At 48.2% G+C, this 18,923-nt stretch overlaps 1 protein-coding gene across 1 annotated transcript in view; it reads right to left on the bottom strand.

The window, feature by feature from the left end:
• Positions 1–18,923, bottom strand: part of RNF17 (ring finger protein 17) — a 3,777,565-nt gene that overhangs the window by 2,114,493 nt on the left and 1,644,149 nt on the right. Inside the window, exon 19 of the mRNA XM_069639339.1 lies at positions 18,009–18,150. Within this exon, the coding sequence (XP_069495440.1) occupies positions 18,009–18,150 (142 nt within the window). The remainder of the gene's footprint in view (positions 1–18,008; positions 18,151–18,923) is intronic.

The raw sequence follows: 18,923 nt of genomic DNA on the forward strand, positions 1-18,923 counted from the left end.
GGTGGATGCAGAAGGTGAAAGACAATGTTCGATGATAGGGGCGGCCAACCCAGCAGGTAGGTAAAGGATTTAAAACACCTTTAGCGCTACCATACGAAAAGGGAGGCCTGGCGGAACAAAGTACCTTAAAATGTAGAAGAGGCTCCTGCGGTGGCGTTTGTTGCTGGCAGTTCCTGCAGTTCGGGAGATCCAGCAGAGGAAGAGAGACTCTCGTCGTGGAGGAAGGCTCGAGTTACTGCACTGCCCAGGGATGAAACCAGCCGCAGTGCTGCCAAATTAATAAAAAGTATGCTCCTGTAAATCGTGGTCCGGTGCCTGGCTATCCAGTCTCTGAGTGCAGGGCACTGGAGATTCGACCTAGGCAGGTCCAGGAAGGCGATTGGCAAACTGGTTGGCACCACCAGTTCAAGGGAAGAAGGCTCTTGCAGGTGGATATTCTGTCGTCGTGTGGAGAAAAGTGGTGAGACGCTGCAGCAGGGCTTCACCAGTGGTTCAGTTGGTGCAGATGTCTTTGGCTTCTCTCCTCTTTGGCTTCTTAGTTCCAGTGGTGGCGTCTTGCTCTTCCAGTCCTCAGGACCCTGCTTTTATGCAAAAAGATCCCCATTCATACAGCCTAGCTGTCACTCACACAGTGCAGTGGTCATCCTGGTGGGAGACCCTCCAGCCTATCAGGGCAGAGTGCGACAAGAGTTGCTGAAGCAACCCTGTCCAGGGGTCCTACTCCCCCTCCCACACAGTGGTTCCACCCCAGACTCAGTGGCGCCGAAAGGGGGGCTTCTTGGCAGAAGCCTGTCAAAAGGACGAACAAAGGATCCCCGACCTGGGTTAGGATCTTGGAGAAAGACACGAGAAAGAATTTATATAAAAGTTCTGGCAGATAAAACCTACCGGAGTAAAGTTAATATAAGAATAAACCAGCGGTATGTTGGAGGCTGTCAGTAAAAGTGGTAGCCTCGAACAATGGGAAAATCCCACAGGGAAATATTCACGGTCGAATATTTTTGGTAGTAACCACTGCCACCAGCCAGAATCTTTTGAGAGAGGGACTGTACGGCACCCTCTCGAAAATGAACATAAGGGAAAAACTATTAACCCTTGCCAGTACCTCCATAGTAAGATGGGTTGTACTGGTTTTGTTCATGAAGATTGACTAGTAAAGTCAATGGGGACTTTACATGCCCTGGGAGACAGTGGTCAGTCTCAGGGTATGGAGTCTATGTTTGGGAGTCGCTACGAAACCCCTGTGTCACTGCACGGAGGGTGCTGTGTAACACATGTGGATAAAGATGGTTTCTACGAGGATGAGATAAACCCCATAGACATTAAACACAAACAATAGCCTATAACACACATAGCACATATGCCTAAGAGTGGAAAAAAGAGTCACACTCTTAGCAGGAGAAAAAAACAAACCCTTCAAATCCAGGAAAGCTGCTGGGGGACTCTATAGGTAAGGGAAATTAGCCATAGAATGAGAATTCTCCCTAACAGTACTCGTAGTCCATATAACCCTTTCCTCCATACTGTATGGGCGTCCCTCCCAAGGGACTGGAGACGGAAACTTTTTCACCAGAAAAAACCTTCTTCCCCTTTAAATTTAGAGGTGCGCAGGGGCGCGGCCGAGATAGCAGCATTGCCCTGACTCCGCCCTCTGTCGCCACACCTCAGTCTCCATTGATGCGTTGACAATAGATATGACATTGCCTAATGACACCAGTATTATTAGGGGGTGGTTGGTGGAACGTATGGAGGAAAAGGGACTATGGACTGAGAGTACGTTGGTGACTACGGTGAGTAACTTATAATTACTCTTACGTCCCGTCCCCTTTCCTCCATACTGTATGGGCGATTACAACTGATTGTATCCCCAGGGTGGAGAGGAGACCCTCCTTAAGCAAATAGGTTCCTGAGAACCGCGTGTCAGAAGGCTGCATCAGATCTAGAGCCGACATTCAAACAGTAATGCTTGCAGAAAGCCGAGGAAGAGGCCCAAGTGGCCGCCCTGCTTATGACTTGCCAAGGGACATGGCGCTGGAATGGGATGGCTGTAGCCTTGGCTCCGACTGCGTGGGCATGCATGTTGGGCAGAAGCAGCTTGTGCTGGCCCTCGTACGCTTCTTTGATGGCCAAGACCATCCAGCAGGATATGGAAACCTTACAGGCCCGATTGTCATTTTTGGAGGCTCAAAACCAGGCTAACAGGGCGTCTGATTTGCGGAAGCCCTTGGTCCAGTCCAAGTAGAATTTTAGGGCACGCTTGACATCCGGGCAGTGCAGCACTCTCTGTGCTTCGTCCTTAGGATCGGGAAAGAACGTAGGAAGTACTATTTCCTCATTCAGGTGGAAAGCAGACAGAACCTTGGGCAGAGATGCCGGGTGCATCCGCATGACTACCTTGTCCTTGTGAAAAGGTGGTATATGGCTCTGCTGTGACCAGCACCTGGATCTCGCCGGCTCTACGAGTCGAGGTAAGGCCGACTAGTAAGGCCGTTTTGATGGTGACCAGCCTGATGTCCACAGACGCCATTGGCTCAAATAGTTTGTGCGCCAGTGCACCCAAGACTATGTTAAGGTCCCACACAGGGTGCGGTCTCTTGACGGGCAGGTAGTACCTAGCGAGACCCGTCTTCTTGATGATAGGGTTGGAGGAGGAGAAAATGCCTTCCTCCGAGTTCATGTAAGCCCCGATGGCTGCAAGGTATGTGCGGCAGGTGTCCACCTGTACGCCTGAATGAGAGAGGTGCACCGAAAAGGAGGGCACATCGTCCAAAGTGCACACCAAGGGGTCAAATCCCTTTGAGTCTGTCCAGTGGCAGAATCTGGTCTATTTGCTTTTGTACTGGGCCCTGGTAGCTTTGCTCCTGGCGCCTTGTATGATCTCCAGATTGGCCTGTGAGAGGCTAAGGTGCCGAAGTGTTACCTGCTCAGGTACCACGCTGTGAGGGTTAGTTTCTCTGGCGCAGGGTGGATGACTCTGCCCCCTTGTTGCGTCAGAAGATGTGCTGGGGTCTGTCGAAAGGTGAATAGGGAGCACCTCTGAGGGGGTGAGTAGCTCCGAAAAGCATGGCCTGGCCAGCCACCATGGAGCTATCAGAATAATGAGGAGTCGGCGAGACTCTGAATTTGAAAATTACCCTGTGGATCAGGGGAGTGAGCGGAAAGGCGTAGGATTTCATGCCGGTCCACTGGAGGTGAAATACCTCGCCTAGAGAGCCGGGCCCTGACCTTGCCAGGATAGGAACTGGGGACACTTCTTGTTGTGCCAGGTGGCAAAGAGATCCACGTGGGGGTGACCCCACCTGTTGAAGATCTCCTGAATAATTAGGTCATTTAACTGCCACTCGTAATTGTCCACATTCAGTTCCAACCAATTGATGTGGTATTCCTGCTCCTGTCGAGTCCAGGTGCCATGGACCGAGAGATCGCCCTAGGTGGCTCCCCAGCCCTCGAGTGAGGAGTCTGTGGTGATGGTGGCCTGCGGGGAGGGCGGCCAAAAGGGCTTGCCCGTCCATAGGTTGCAGTCCATGGACCACCATGTTAGGTCCGAGCAGAGAGATGGAGGGACGTTGATCATCTCGGATTGCGAGCCCAGCTCCTGATTCCATGAGGCCGCGAAGTGCCGCTGAAACCTCCTCATCCTTAGTCTCGTTTGCGGCACGGTTAATTGGACCGCTGCCAGTAGACCCAAGAGATGTTGGTACCACCAAGCCGATGTCACTTCTCTGCTGAGGAAGTGGGTGGTGGCCATTTTGATGGCTGAAATTTTGTCCTCAGACGGGAAGATCTTCTCGGAGCACGTGTCCCAGATGAGGCCCAGGAATGTCAGAGTCTGCGTAGGCTGCAGCTGTGACTTCTTGAGATTGAGCCAGAAATCCAGATTGTGCAGTGTGTTCATAAGGGCATGGGAAGAGTGGCAAACCACTTCCAGAGATGTAGCCCTGACGAGCCAGTCATCGAGGTATGGGTAGATGTGGAGGCCCTGCGCTCTGACGAGGACCGCCACGGAATTCATGAGTCTTGTAAAGACCCTAGGGCCCGAGTGGAGGCCAAATGGAAGGACATTGTATTGAAAATGGTGGCCCATGATCCTGAACCGTAGGAAAGAACGATGGGGCTGCCAAATCGGGACATGTAGGTACACGTCCTACATGTCCAGTGAGCACATCCAATCTCCCCTGTCCAATGTCTCCGCTATAAAAGCTGGCGTAACCATCTTGAATTTTTGCAGGGGTAGGGAGAGGTTGAGGGTGGAAAGGTCCAGCATTACTCTTGTTAGGCAGAATCCTGTGCAGTTCCCTTAGGGAGCACTACACAAGATTAGGACTACAGGTGAGAGCAATAAATCCCCTTTGGTATCAGTCTTTACCACAAAGATTTAGTTGGTAGCTGTGGCTGAGCAGTAAGACTTCTCAAGAGGGAGATGAGCAATATTCAGGGTTTACACAATAGACCTACAAGACTATGGCACAAGGAAACACTGACCAAAGCTTTGTATTAAAAAGTAGTTATATATTTATTTTATACACCTCTAATAAAATACATGTATCACAGTCATCAAGCAAGTTAAATTAAGTCAACGGAAAAATATACACCCTCAAAAAGTTAAATTGTAGACCAAGTGAAAACTGAGCAAAACAGCACAGTGACAACTACACACAAGGGATCCTCTAACAATTCCTCACAAGGGAGGGAAAGCACAAGTTATATAGAAATAGTCTCTTACACACCCTAGCAACACTTCCCCTATGTTTGTGAACCAGTTTAAGCAAGACAATGCATCAGTATAAACAATACTTAAATGAAAACAGAGCAAAATGGCATTTCACAAGGTTTAGAAAAGGGAAGGAAAAGGTAGTTGTAAGAAATTGATTGGTGCACCACACAGTTCTAGATGAGAATCAATCTAAAGAAGGCAGGTCTAACAAATGTAGCCAGAGCCATTAGGCCTGTGCCAGAGTTAGTGGTACAGGGCAAGGGCCCAGGAGCAAAATGTTCTTGTAGCTGCAGTCAAGTGTTTGGTTAACGATGTTGAAAAGGTGGATGCAGAAAGCGAATAGACAATGTTAAGAGAGAGTGGCGGCCAACCCAACAGGTAGGTAAAGGATTTAAAACACCTTTAATGCTACCGCGAAGAAAGGGTGGCCTGGCGGAACAATGTACCTTTAAAATGAAGTGGCTCCTGCGGTGGCGGTTGTGCATGCAGTTCGGGGGATCCAGCAGAGGAAGAGAGACTCTCGTCGTGGAGGAAGGTTCGAGTTACTGCACTACCCAGGGATGAAACCAGCCGCGGTGCTGCCCGACGAATAAAAGATACGCTCCTTTAAATCTGGGTCCGGGTGGACTGGTGCCTGGCTATCCGGCCTCCGAGTACAGGGTACGCGAGATTCGACCAAGGCAGGTCCGGGAAGGCGATTGGCAAACTGGTTGACCCCACCAGCTCAAGGGAAGAAGGCTCTTGCAGATGAAGATCTTCTCTTGTCGTGTGGAGAAATGTGGCGAGACACTGCAGCAGGGCTTCAACGGTGGTTCAGTCGTTGCAGAAGTCTTTGGCTTCTCTCCTCTTCAGCTTCTTAGTTCCAGTGGCGACGTCTTGCTCTTCCAGTCCTCAGGGCCCTGCTTTTATGCAAAAAGATCCCCATTCTGAAAGGGGCCCTTAGGGGTCCCTCGCGATATGGAAACAAGGCAATAACCATACACGAAAGGATGCGCCAGACATGAGGTTCAAATTCCCAATGCTAGGGTTTATTGCAAGCAAAATAGTCCCAATTGGCCAACTGTGGTCTCACGCCCCGCGACGTGTATTCTCTACACCTCGAGGGACGCAAGAGAGTGAATTACGTACATCAGTTACATATATACAAAATGCATATCATACAATCAGCTATGTCATGTTTAACACCCCCCTTTTATTGAGTTTCTTTGGACTCGGGATGATGGACATTTCCGACGAGTATGACAATTATGACACTTTCGTTGTCTATTCTAGTAACAATGTGCAATTTAGAAAGTGCGGAGGCATCAATAGTTGTTGAACACGGTGCTTCTGTTCTTGGAAGCAAGCTGCACACGGGGGGAAGAGTCACATTCCAAGCTTTGCTATCTATGAGGTGCTATTCGTGTCCTGCGAGCCGACACGCTCTAAAGGGTTTTGTGAAGGGGGGCCGTAAGAAGAACATAATTCAAGCCTTTAGCTGCTTTATTCTAACATATTCTATCACAGTGTGAGACTGGCTGGCAGCTGTGAAATGATTAAATGACCTGCAGCTCTCCCTCAAGGCTACAGAGAGGGAGCATGGGCATTCCTTTCTGGGCGGCTCATGAGGAGTTTCAACGAACTTCTCAGTCCCCCGGCCTTGCCCTTTCATATTCAGACAACAATGTTAACAGTTGAGCAGAGTAAGCAGAATTCGCAAGAATTGCAAGCTGCAAAGCAGTTTAGACAGAAAGCAATGAGCAATGGTTAACAAGTAAAATGGCGATTCTTGCTACGTTTAAAATGGCCGCTTGCTGGTCAAGCATAGCAGTCTGTATTTCTATAATTCTGTGCATAAAACGCTTGTCCTTCGGCCATCAAGATACGTCTATCATCCAAATGAAGGGTATTCATTTTTCCAGATTGACAAACCCTCCTTTTGGCCGTATGCCAAACGTCTTATTCATTCATTGTATCCTCCTCTGATTAGGATAAGTCTGGGGTATCTATGTCTGAACCGTTCATGCTATCACAAGCATCATCTTCATCATTAATGTCTATAGCCATGAATTGTTTTATTGTTTTTGTTTCATCAGTGTCTCTGTTATTTCGGCAATGCGTTTGTTTTCCTCTTGACACCATGTGCATAAATCCCTTAGTACATTTCTCAGTTATCTCAGTGCAAACTATTGGTAGGCATTGTATGCAACAGCAACATGTTATGAATATACCAAGTACCACCACTAGTATCGAAATTAACTTCCATCCCCAGGACCGCAATAGTCCCCAAAACCAGGATCCTATCCCCCAACCCCCTTCCTCAGTAGAGAGTGTGGAACTTAGGACATGTAATTTCCGGATTGCTTTAAATATCGTAGGGGAGTAATCATCTATAAACACACAGCATGCAGTTTTTACGAGTTTGCAAACTCCCCCACAATCAACTAATATTATATCAAGAGCCATTCTGTTTTGTAGTGCCATTAGCCCAATTCCTTTTTCTTCCAACGTCATGTTGTATAAGATATCCGTTGTTGTATCTATTGTATTTTTTAGTATTCTGGACAGTTTCCTTATGTTATAGGAATTTTCTATTTGGGCCAAGAATGGTTGGCAACATCAAGTTCTTGGTCTCTTTGTCCACCCAACATCCTTCCAAATCTAACTCAGCAGAGCCCTCAGCCCACCCCTGAATCTCTTCGGTCGTGGCCTCAGCCTGCATTTCTTTGACGGTGGCAACTCCATTCTCTATCATACAAGGTACTTCCTCTGTTTGTACTGTCATCATTCTAGTACTCAAATCAGTGGCTGTTTGTTTCGCAATCCTGTCTGCAAATGTCTTTCTCTCTCCCACTTTGCATGTTACTTTTTTATGCGCCTCGCATTTTACTATAGCTAAGCGCTTTGGAAACTTGAGTGCAGACAACAATCGTGCAATCAAAGGGCCATGCTGAATCCTGGCCCCATGTGATGTCAAGAAGCCCCTCTCAGCCCAGAGTCGGCCAAAGTTATGAACCACGCTAAAGGCGTACTGGCTGTCAGTATAAATATTCACGTTTAAATTCTCAGAGAGTTCACATGCTCGGGTCAGTGCTATTATTTCTGCGGCTTGTGCCGAATTGTAGGGGATTCTTCTGCTTTCTACAACACTCTCTAGGGTAGTAATTGCATATGCGGCCGTTCATGTGCCATCAGGTAATTTAAAACAAGAACCGTCACAAAACAACTCCCCCCATCTGGCTCTTTCTGTGGAATGTCGCTCAAGTCAACTCTTCCCTTTGTTTCTTCTTCAGTGACCATTAAACAATCATGGGGTGGTGATTCGTTGTCACCAATTTCTGCTATGGGCAGTGGCATTAATTCTGCAGGATTCAATGCGCTACACCTCATAATTTGGATGTGGGGTGCAAACAAGATGAGCTCATATCTTGTTAGTCTAGCAGAGGTGAGGTGTTGCGTTTGTGTACTGTTTAATAGAACGTCTATGGCATGTGGCACCATCAGAATTAAAGTATGCCCCAATACCATTCCTTCCGTTTGTTTCACTGACGCAGCAGCCGCTGCAACAGATCGCAAACATCGTGGTAGTGCACGCGCTACAGGGTCCAGCGCGGAAGAATAATAGCCACACGGCCTATTTCTTCCACCTTGTTCCTGTGTCAAAACCGCCAATGCACATCCTTCACTCTCGCTCACAAATAGTCTAAAGATCTTTTTATAGTTAGGAGTGCCTAAAACTGGCGCAGCACACAATGCAGCTTTCAATTGCTCAAACGCTTTCTGACATTCCTCATCCCACTGTAAAGGCATCACTGCATCATTTTTAGGTAATTTTATCATCGGCTTCACAATCAACACAAAATTACTGATCCACTGCCGACAATAAGAGGCCATGCCTATTACAGCTCTCACTCCCTTTTGAGTTTTTGGAATAGGCATACTAGAAATACTTTCTATGCGTTCTGGTGTTAATCTTCTCCCTTCTTTCGAAAGTAGGTAATCCAAATAAGACACCTCCATTTGATTATACTGGAATTTCTTCAAACTTGCCTTGTGACCATGGGTCGCTATGTGTGTCAATAGTAATATAATACTTTCTTTGCAGATCTCTTTTGTGTCAGCAGCTAGTAACAAGTCATCTATGTACTGCAAGAGTACGCAACCTTCAGGTAATTCTAGCATGTCTAGCTGCTCTTTTAGCGCTCTGCTGTAAATACTTGGGCTTTCTGTGTATCCTTGTGGAATGCGTGTGAATGTGAATGATCGACCTCCTAGAGTGAACGCGAACAGATATCTACTGCTTTTATCCACTGGAATGCTAAAGAATGCGTTCTTCAAATCAACTACACTAAAGTATATTGCAGTGGCCGGTATCATTGTCAGTATTGATGTGACATCTGGGACCAAAGGTAATTGTGGGTCTACCACTTTGTTCAATGCGCGCAGATCAATTATGAAACCAAATGGTACTTCATTGCCTCCTTTCTTGTAAACTGGAAGAATCGGGCTGTTGCACGTGCTACCTGCAATTTCTTCAACCACCCCAATCTCACCAGATCAGTAACAATATCTTTAATCCCTTCTCACCTTCAACAGAAATTTTATACTGGGGAATTCGTGGTAATGTAACACCTTCTTTCAAAGTTATTTTTGCTGGCTCTATTTTCAAGCATCCTACATCGTTATCATGCATTGCCCATAGACAGGTTGGTACTCTACTTCGCTCTTCTGGTAACGCTTTTGACATAAATTCCGTCACCGGTCCATCGTGAGGCCAAATCGTGAGGAACACCCCATCTGCCGTACAATGTATAACTGCCCCCAATTTTCTCAACAAGTTTAATCCTAGCAACTTCTCCCCACAATTTTCTGTCAGAAGAAATGGACACTGTTCCGTAAATGGTCCTATTGTAATTGGGACAGCTTCGGACACGGGGTTAATAACTGGTGTACCTGCGAACCCTACAGAAACATTATTTTGCCCCAACAGTGGGATCTCCGGAACCAAGTGGTGGTATATCGAACACCTCTGTGCCCCTGTATCTACAAGGAAACAGTGCTCCTTATTCCCCGACTGTCATTTCTACGTAGGGTCCTCTCTGATTCACGGGAATAGACACTGGTTCCGACCCCTGCCGTGGGCTGTCCTATTGCAAAAATAACACATCGTCCGATGTGTAGTCACCGCTGCTCCTATAATACGTGTTTGGCTGTGTATCAAAAATATTCCCATTTCCCCCTCTGTGTCCTCCACTCTGATCATTTCTCTGTTGGCCCTGCCCGCCCTGATTTTTGTTCGGAACACTTTGGTTCAATGCCTGGTTCTGTTGAGCTTGGTTTTGACCATATGATTGGTTTTGGTTACCTCCATTGGTATATCCCTGCTGCTGCTGCATGCTATTTCTGCTTGGGCCATTTGACCCCTGATGTCCTCTATGAGGCCTTCTCTGGCCAAACCCACCTCTTTTCTGTAGGTGCGGGCATCGCGCTCGCCAGTGTCCTTCCTCTTTACAGTACGCACATTGATTTAATCCCAATGACACCCCGTGCATATTATTCAAATTTCCCCTGCCTTGTGCATTTCCTCTACCTCTATTGTATCCAACTACCTGCTGCAGTAACACTCCTAATATCGTTTGCATCGCTTCTTTTCTCATCTCCAATGGGTACCCATTACACATCTCACTTACTTCCTTTACTGACGTTCTCTTATTTGACATCCATCTCATCGTTTCCCTCACCCATGCCTGCAATCTTTGTTTATCACCTATTTGTCCCGGTGCTGGCGAATGCTTTGTACCACCTGGAAAAACTGTTGGCCGCGATTTTTGCATATACAACCTCGACGCCTCCTTCCTACCTTTCTTAATACACTCCTGACTATATTCAGGTGTAGCAAACATTTCAGCATATCTATCTTCCATTTCATTTTTCAGTTCAATGAGTTTGTACACGTTTTCTTACATCCTCATCTCTTTGTTCACTGCGTGCTAACTTATTCAAATCTAACAATCGTTGTGGCGGTAATTTCTCAAGTAACTTTTTCCATTCTCCCAACAAAAATGTCCCCATGTATTCCAACACTACCTGTCTCTCGTTGCTTCTTCGGTACCCATATAATGAGGCCAATGCTGCTGTCCCATCACTTCCTTCTATGTACATTTCTGCCTCTTGCTGCAATTCAATCTTTCTTTCTTTGCTGATCACGCTGCGAGTTACCCATCCAAATCCTGTTCCTTCAACCCCGCCTCTCGCCTCCCCGGTCTCAATTTTGACTTCGGGAGGGGCGGATGGTGCTGAATCTGTCTCTGGAGTGGGAGGTGCGGATGGGACAAGTGACACAGGTGGTATCTGTGAAGGGCCTTCCTGGGTGCTGGGAAATTGCACGTCTGCGGTCTGCGCTTGTGGGATGGCTCGAGCTGTGGGTGGGGCGTGGGTTAATGCTTGCGTGAGGGCAAGTGCTTGGGCTGCGAGAGGGGGCATGAGAGCTACTGGTTGGGCCTGCGCAGTCACTACTGGCGTGTTTGGTTTCGATCCTGGTTTTGGGCCTTGACCCGTATGGGTTAACAAATGTTCCATTAATTCGTCTGCTATGTGTAGTTCCCGCTGCGGGTATATTCCTTCTATGCTCATTTGCTCACGTCTCCCTTCCCGTCTTAGACTTGCCGTCCACTCCTCCTCCTCCTTTTCTTCTGCTACCTCAAGCTTCGATTTGTGCCTACGCGCATGCTTCTCTCTACTCCTAAGTCGGAGCATTGCTTCCCTCCTCCAATCTTTGATAGTCTCAAAAGCTGCGGGTCGCGCTTTTTCCCTAATCAACACCCTTTCTAGGTTATCTATCCTCGCAATCTCAAAGCTACCATTTATCGGCCACTGATGGTCCTGTTGCTTTCTAGTTTGCCTATGCCAAATTTCACAAAACATTATCGCACCCACACCATATTTTGCATACATGTCATAAGCCGGCGTCCCCCCAGGCGGTGCACTTTGGCCATTTTCCAAGGACTGTCTACCGCAGCGGAAAAGCCCCGCTAAAGTGGACAGTACTCCAGGCATGTTTTTAACCTTCCCCCTGGTTAATCAACCTTACTCTGGATGTTTGAATTTGCAAAATCAACCCTCTACCAATAATCAGGGTTTCGTTTGAATCGGGGAATGACTCACCTGATAAAACAAGTCGCCTGTTTCCTGACGCAACCTCTCCCAACGTTGGGTCTGCGCTTCTCTGGCTTCTGCCTCGTTTCGGGACCCTCGCCTCCTTTGCCCTCTGGCCCGGTACGTCGATCAGGGATCAGATGTGTGCAGATCTGCGGAAGGAATCTCTCCTCACTTCTACAGGGCGCCCCATACACCTCTTGATCCCGGCTCGATCGTCCCGTCCTCCGCCTTTACTCCGTTACAACGTATACGATGGGGCAAGTGGGGGAGGGTCCCTATTCGGGCGCCATCTTGAAAGGGGCCCTTAGGGGTCCCTCGCGATATGGAAACAAGGCAATAACTATACACGAAAGGATGCGCCAGACACAAGGTTCAAATTCCCAATGCTAGGGTTTATTGCAAGCAAAATAGTCCCAATTGGCCAACTGTGGTCTCACGCCCCGCGACGTGTATTCTCTAGACCTCGAGGGACGCAAGAGAGCGAATTACGTACATCAGTTACATATATACAAAATGCATATCATACAAACAGCTATGTCATGTTTAACACCCCCCTTTTATTGAGTTTCTTTGGACTCGGGATGATGATGGACATTTCCGACAAGTATGACAATTATGACACTTTCGTTGTCTATTCTAGTAACAATGTGCAATTTAGAAAGTGCGGAGGCAACACAGTGCTTCTGTTCTTGGAAGCAAGCTGCACACGGAGGAAGAGTCACATTCAAAGCTTTGCTATCTATGAGGTGCTATTCATGTCCTGGGAGCGGACACGCTCTAAAGGGTTTTGTGAAGGGGGGGCCGTAAGAAGAACATAATTCAAGCCTTTAGCTGCTTTATTTTAACATTCTATCACAGTACGAGACTGGCTGGCAGCTGTGAAATGATTTAATGCCCTGCAGCTCTCCCTCAAGGCTACAGAGAGGGAGCGTGGGCATTCCTTTCTGGGCGGCTCATGAGGAGTTTCAACAAACTCCTCAGTCCCCCGGCCTTGCCCTTTCATATTCAGGCAACAATGTTAACAGTTGAGCAGAATAAGCAGAATTCGCAAGAATTGCAAGCTGCAAAGCAGTTTAGACAGAAAGCAATGAGCAATGGTTAACAAGTAAAATGGCGATTCTTGCTACGTTTAAAATGGCCGCTTGTTGGTCAAGCATAGCAGTCTGTATTTCTATAATTCTGTGCATAAGACGGTTGGCATTCGGCCATCAAGATACGTCTATCATCCAAATGAAGGGTATTCATATTTCCAGACTGACAATTCACACAGCCTAGCTGGCACTCACACAGTGGCGTGGTCATCTTGGCGGGAGACCCTCCAGCCTATCAGGATAGAGTGCGACATGGGTTGCTGAGGCAACCCTGTCCAGGGGTCCTACTCCCCCTCCCACACAATGGACCCACCCCAGACTCAGTGGTGCCCAAAGGAGGGCTTCTTGGCAGAAGCCCGCCAAAAGGACGAACAAAGGATCCCCGATCTGGGTTAGGAGTTTAGAGTAAGACACGAGAAAGAAGTTATATTAAAGTTCTGCAAATAAAACCTACTGGAGCAAAGTTAATATTATAATGCACCGGGGGTATGTTAGAGGCTGTCAGAAAAAGTGGTAGCCTCGAACAATGGGAAAATCCGGAAGGGAAATATTTGCGGTCGATTATTTATGGTAGTAACCACTGCCACCAGCCAGAAACCTTTGAGAGAGGAACTGTACGGTACCCTCTCGAAAATGAACATAGGGGAAAAACTTAACCCCTTCCAGTACCTCCATAGTAAGAAGGGTTGTACTGGTTTAGTTCATAGGATTTGACTAGTAAAGTCAATGGGGATTTTACATGCCGTGGGAGACAGTAGTCAGTCCCAGGGTATGGAGTCTATGTTTCGGGGTCGCTACGACACCCCTGTGTCACTACACTGAGGGTGCTGTGTAACACATGTGAATAAAGATGGTTCCTATGGGGTTGAGAAAGATCCCATAGGCATTAAACACAAAAATAGCCTAGCACACACATAGCAAAAATGCCTAACAGTGGAAAAAAAGAGTCTCACTCTTAGCAGGAAAAAAAGAAACAAACCCTTCAAATCCAGCAAAGCTGCTGGGGGACTCTATAGGTAAGGGAAATTAGCCATAGAATGAGAACTCTCCCGAACTCCTCTCAGGCCCGCCTGGTTCTTCTTCTGAATGGCGAAAATCCTGGAGTAAAAGCCAAAGCCTCCCTGGGAGGCTGGTACTTCCTCCACTGCCAGGCTCTCTACGAGTGACCGGATCTCCGTCAAAAGTGTTGCTGTCCCAACCTGTGGGAGTGGAGGGGAGAGGCTGGGATTGGAAGGCGGTACCCCGTGGATACAACCTAGAGGATCCAGGGGTCCGCGAATTTCTGGCGGTAGAAATGTGCATGGAGAACAAGCCTGCCCCCCACCGGAGACACGTGGACCCGAAGGGGCGTGTCATGCCTTCTTTCCCTCAGAGGCCGTCGCTGAGGAGGGGGACTGGAAAAAGCCCTTACCCCCCCCCCTTTTTGTTGTTGGCGGCGGCTCCGAGACGGCAAGCGGTCCGGCTGCCTGGATCGGCGTTCCTGGAAGCCGCAGAACCCTCCATATGTACAACCCCTTTCCGACCGCTGCTGAGATTGGGTGTACGATTTGGGCGTGGTCTTTGTAAGAATGGATAAAGACTTTGCCGTTTGTGAGCTGTTTCCAGCTCCTCGTCCGTACAGTAGTGGAACAGGTCCCCCCGACCCTCGAATTGTAGATCTAGAATGCCCTCCTGGACATCCAGGTTGAACTTTGTTGCCCGGCACCAGGCTGTCCTTCTCATGTCCGTGGCAATATAGATGGCATGTCCTGAGCTATCGATATGAGCCACTGTGGATTCCATGAGGTCATACGCCACCAGCTTGACTTCAGCTAGCCCCGCCTTAAAACATGATTGGCTCTGGGTGGGGAGTTCCGGAAGGAAGTCCGCAATTTCCCACCATAATCTCTGGTTGGCGGCAGCCAGCATGGCCTCGGCGTTGGCTTGACGTACATGTAAAGAGGCGCTGGAATAGATTTTCTTGCCATATGCCTCCAAGATCTTCTCCTTGCCTAGCAGCGCCGTACAGGAAGAGGCCGAGGACAACTGCAGCTTGGAGTATAGTGATGCCGCAGCGATCAAAGAAGAGTGTGACTGAGGATGGGCTGAAAGCAAGAGTGTATCCACCTGCCTGTACTTTGTGTCCAGGCATCGATTGACCGGCTAGGCCGAGTGGGGTTTGAGTCAGCCCTTCTTGGCCAGGGAGACGACATCGGTCTGCATAGGAATCCCAGATTTGGCAGAGCGGCGTCGCGTGAGGACTTCAGCCAGAACCACCTCTGCCGGCTGCTCGACCTCGGGCTGGGGGAGGCCCAGATACTTCGCCAGACTAGCAAGAGGTTTGTGGAAGGGCCTGCCGAGGATGGCGTGTCCGGATCCTCCTCCTCATCCGTATCCTGCAGATCTGGAAAATCCTGTGGAGGAGGAGTAGTAGTTGAAACCGGAGGCTGGGGTACAGAGACCGCGGCCGGAGGCGCCCCCTGTGGCGACGGCTGGGGGCGTCTGCGCCCGGGGCTGGAGCGTCGCCAGAGGCATCTGTGGTGCCACTAGCATCGCAAGGAGGACTTCCCTGATGGCCTCTTTGATGATAACCCCCATCTGAGGTGACTTCATGAGGCCGAGGAATTTCTCCAAGAGCACCTCCTCACTGGCCCAAGAGGTGGCAGGGGGTGCCGATGGGTAGCGGGGAGCTGCTAGAGCCACTGCATACCCTGTCCATATGGACGCAAAGGAAAGCTGCCCTGCGCAAATGAGGGGTAGACAGTAGGCCACGTACCTGGTTCAGGCCAGTCCCACATTGACACTCGTTCTTTGCCAAATTCCTGGAATGGCGTCGGACGGGTGCCCCTTTCTGGCGCAGCGGCCCTTTTGTCGAGCTGCCTGCCACATGCCTGCGACGTGTTGCTCGGGCCGCTGGGCCCGGCCTCCTCCAACACACTTGCGTGTGGATCGCAAGGCCTACCCTGCTCCTTGGGCCTAGGCCCGGTAGGTGTGACACCCTCGACCCGGGGGTCGGTAGAGCTGCGTTTAGGCGCCCCCTCTGACATATTGCCGGTATTAGGGCATAGCCCCTCGGCCAGGGTGCCGGTAAAAGGGCAGAGCCCCTCGGGTGTAGACCCGGTAAAAGACCCTTCCGGTCCCTCAACACTGCGCCTGGGAGCATCCAAGGATCCCTCGACCCGAATGCCAGTAGCTGAAGCAGCCTCGGTGCACGTGCTGGTCGAAGGACCTGGCTGGTCCCTCTCGCGCGGGAGAGTTCCTGGGAAGCGCAATGGAAAATATCAGCCCTACCTTGGGCCTGGTTTGATGCTTCACAAAGTTCTTGAGATCCTCTGGAAGAGCTCCCTCCACCTGGCTAGTCTGGTCTTCAGCGCATTCGAGGACAGCGAGTCACACGGCGAACATGATTGCCAACCGTGGTCTGGGCCAAGGAAATGTAGGCAGAGGGCGTGGGGGTCTGAAGTTGGGAAGAGCCTGTTGCAGGATGGATACCTTCTGAACCCTGCAGAAGTCGACATGCGGCGGGGCGTAGCGCGACGCCTGAGGACTGAGTACCTGAATGATAGGTAAGACAAAAAAGACAAATAAGTATCCGCGGGTGGAATTACATGGCTGAAGTCAAACCCAGGAGCACTGGTGAATTTGGCCCGTTCCCGTCGATGTGGAAATTTAAAGGGGAAGACTTTCTTTCTGGTGAAAAAGGTTCCGCCTCCCGTCCCTTGGAAGAGACACCCATACAGTATGGAGGAAAGGGGACGGGACGTAAGAGTAAAATATGAGAAAGCATAAGGTAGGTACAGCAATTGTAAACAGGATAATAAACTGACTAAATGAAAACAAATCAAAAAGCAATTGAGGGAGATAGTGTGTCCAGGATTTCCAGTATTGTACATACAAATATGCAAAGCAGAATAAGTCTTATGGATTAATTTCTTATTCAAAATACATTCAGAGAACGGCCCAGATGGTGTCTATACATTCCTGGCTCAGATTACCGAGAAGCTTTAAAGTATAGGGGGTAAAAGGTAAAAGTATTCTCGAACTTTCACAAAGTCTATATAAAGAGACCAGAAGTCAAGAACCTGCTTATACATATTTTATCACAAATGCTGAGATTTTCTCCATCACCAGTTCTTGCCAGATTTCAACTCCCTATTTAGCGATGGTGGGCCCTGCTGGTTCATTTAATTGTTGTGCTAAAATTAGCCTAGCCTCCTTCAGGAAAGGGGCCAACAGTAAGGCTTTTAGCCCAGACATTGGGTATACACTCCCAGGGTTCCCATTGCCCAGCACCACCAAGGGGTCAAGTGGAATTTTCCAGTGTGTGTTGGTTTTAATATGTGAACAGCCATCTTTCAAGAAGGTTTTGTTACTGGGCACCTTGCCCAAATGTGTCCAATGCCCAATGTTGCAGTCTCTACATAACTGAGGGTCATCTGGTTTGCTCCTATTTATTCAGAAATGAGTCAGGTACCACCTGAAACCAATTGTATATACATTTTCTTTAATTGAGGAACTGTTGGAAGGATTTTCTAGCCCTTTCCAATATCCTCAAGGAGTATGCTGAGAGGCTTTTTGCACAGGGATGTGTCATTGAGAAAAAATTCTGAAACAGAAAGCTCTGTGTCCACCAGTCCAACTCCTGGGATAATCAACTATGGCAAAACAGTACATACCATGAAGCAAACCTACAAGAGGTTTACAAATGTGCCAATCTCATTGATCTAGGTTTGCAATTGTAAGAATTAAAAAAGCCAAGTTACAAGATTCCCAAGAGGAGGACTGCAGCAAGTAAAACCTGTATTGAATATTGCATGAAAAACGTTGCAAAGCTTTTAGATATTGCACATAAAGTATCTACAAAATGTTTTACATCATTCATACTGGGAGAGAGGAAACATGGAGAAGCTTTTTAAAAACAGTTAGACAACAAAACAAGGAAAAGGTGATGGATATCAACGAAATTAAATGAATCCTCAAAAGAAAAAAAAAGAATATGTAAAGCAATTTTGATAAACTTTCTGATTTTCAATTCTTGGAATACTGGAGTATTAAAGAGCTTACAAAATTCCTTAGCAAATACTTACCATTTGAACATAGAAATCAAAAGGATTCTTCACATAACTAACAGCAACTGTAATCTCTGCCAGGGGCTGAGGTAGAAGAGGTGTTGAATATCTTAACACATTTTCATCTTCTGATGGGGTTCGAGGAAGCTCAGATCGAAATCTAGAGAATGTTTTAACAAAAATGAAAATATACACATTCTCAGTCAAATGAACAAATGACTTGCCTTAGGTAATATTTTTTTAAGCAACATTTATCTCATTTTAGGGTATTGCTTTAGACACAGAATTGATTAATTAGGACATTGTTCAACACCAGCCATGTGATGCAAGAGCAACCATTTTCATACATTATACTCCCTCAGGGTCAGTCGTTTTTCAAAGAAACGAGCTGGGGGTAGATCTCTGTCTTCGGCTGGGGCCTCTCTCTGGAACAGCCTCCCTGCCACTCTAAAACTTGAGGAACACCATCTCAGGTTCCGGAAGCACCTCAAGACCTTCCTCTTCGCTTCTGCCTTCGCCCCCCCCCTTTCCCCTGCTGATCTGCTCTCTTGGCACCTTGCACTGGGACACCCTCTGTCTCTGGTCCCAGCTCATCCTGCCACCCTACCGCACTGCCTCCGGGCCACCCCTTGCACTGGGGTTTGCATCTGTACCAATACAGCCCCCCCCTTTTTTCCCCTCCTGCACTTATCAGACCCACCTGATCTGCTGCCTCAAACCTAGCACTTGCCACTTGGCTGCACTACCACTTTGTGCTGATTTTTTATTTATTTTTGTTATGATTATTTATCCTGTTTCTCCTTTGCTCTGCGCTTTCCACTTTCTCCCTCCCCTCCATGCACTTTTCCCCTCTCCCATGCACTTGCACGTTCTCAAGATCACTGGGCCTAGTAAGATCGTTGTTTCGTTCTCCCCTCTTCCCCTTCCTTTGCC

This window comes from Ambystoma mexicanum, chromosome 7q (assembly GCF_040938575.1).
Source record: "Ambystoma mexicanum isolate Mex_15411 chromosome 7q, UKY_AmexF1_1, whole genome shotgun sequence".
Classification (NCBI taxonomy): Eukaryota; Metazoa; Chordata; class Amphibia; order Caudata; family Ambystomatidae; genus Ambystoma; species Ambystoma mexicanum.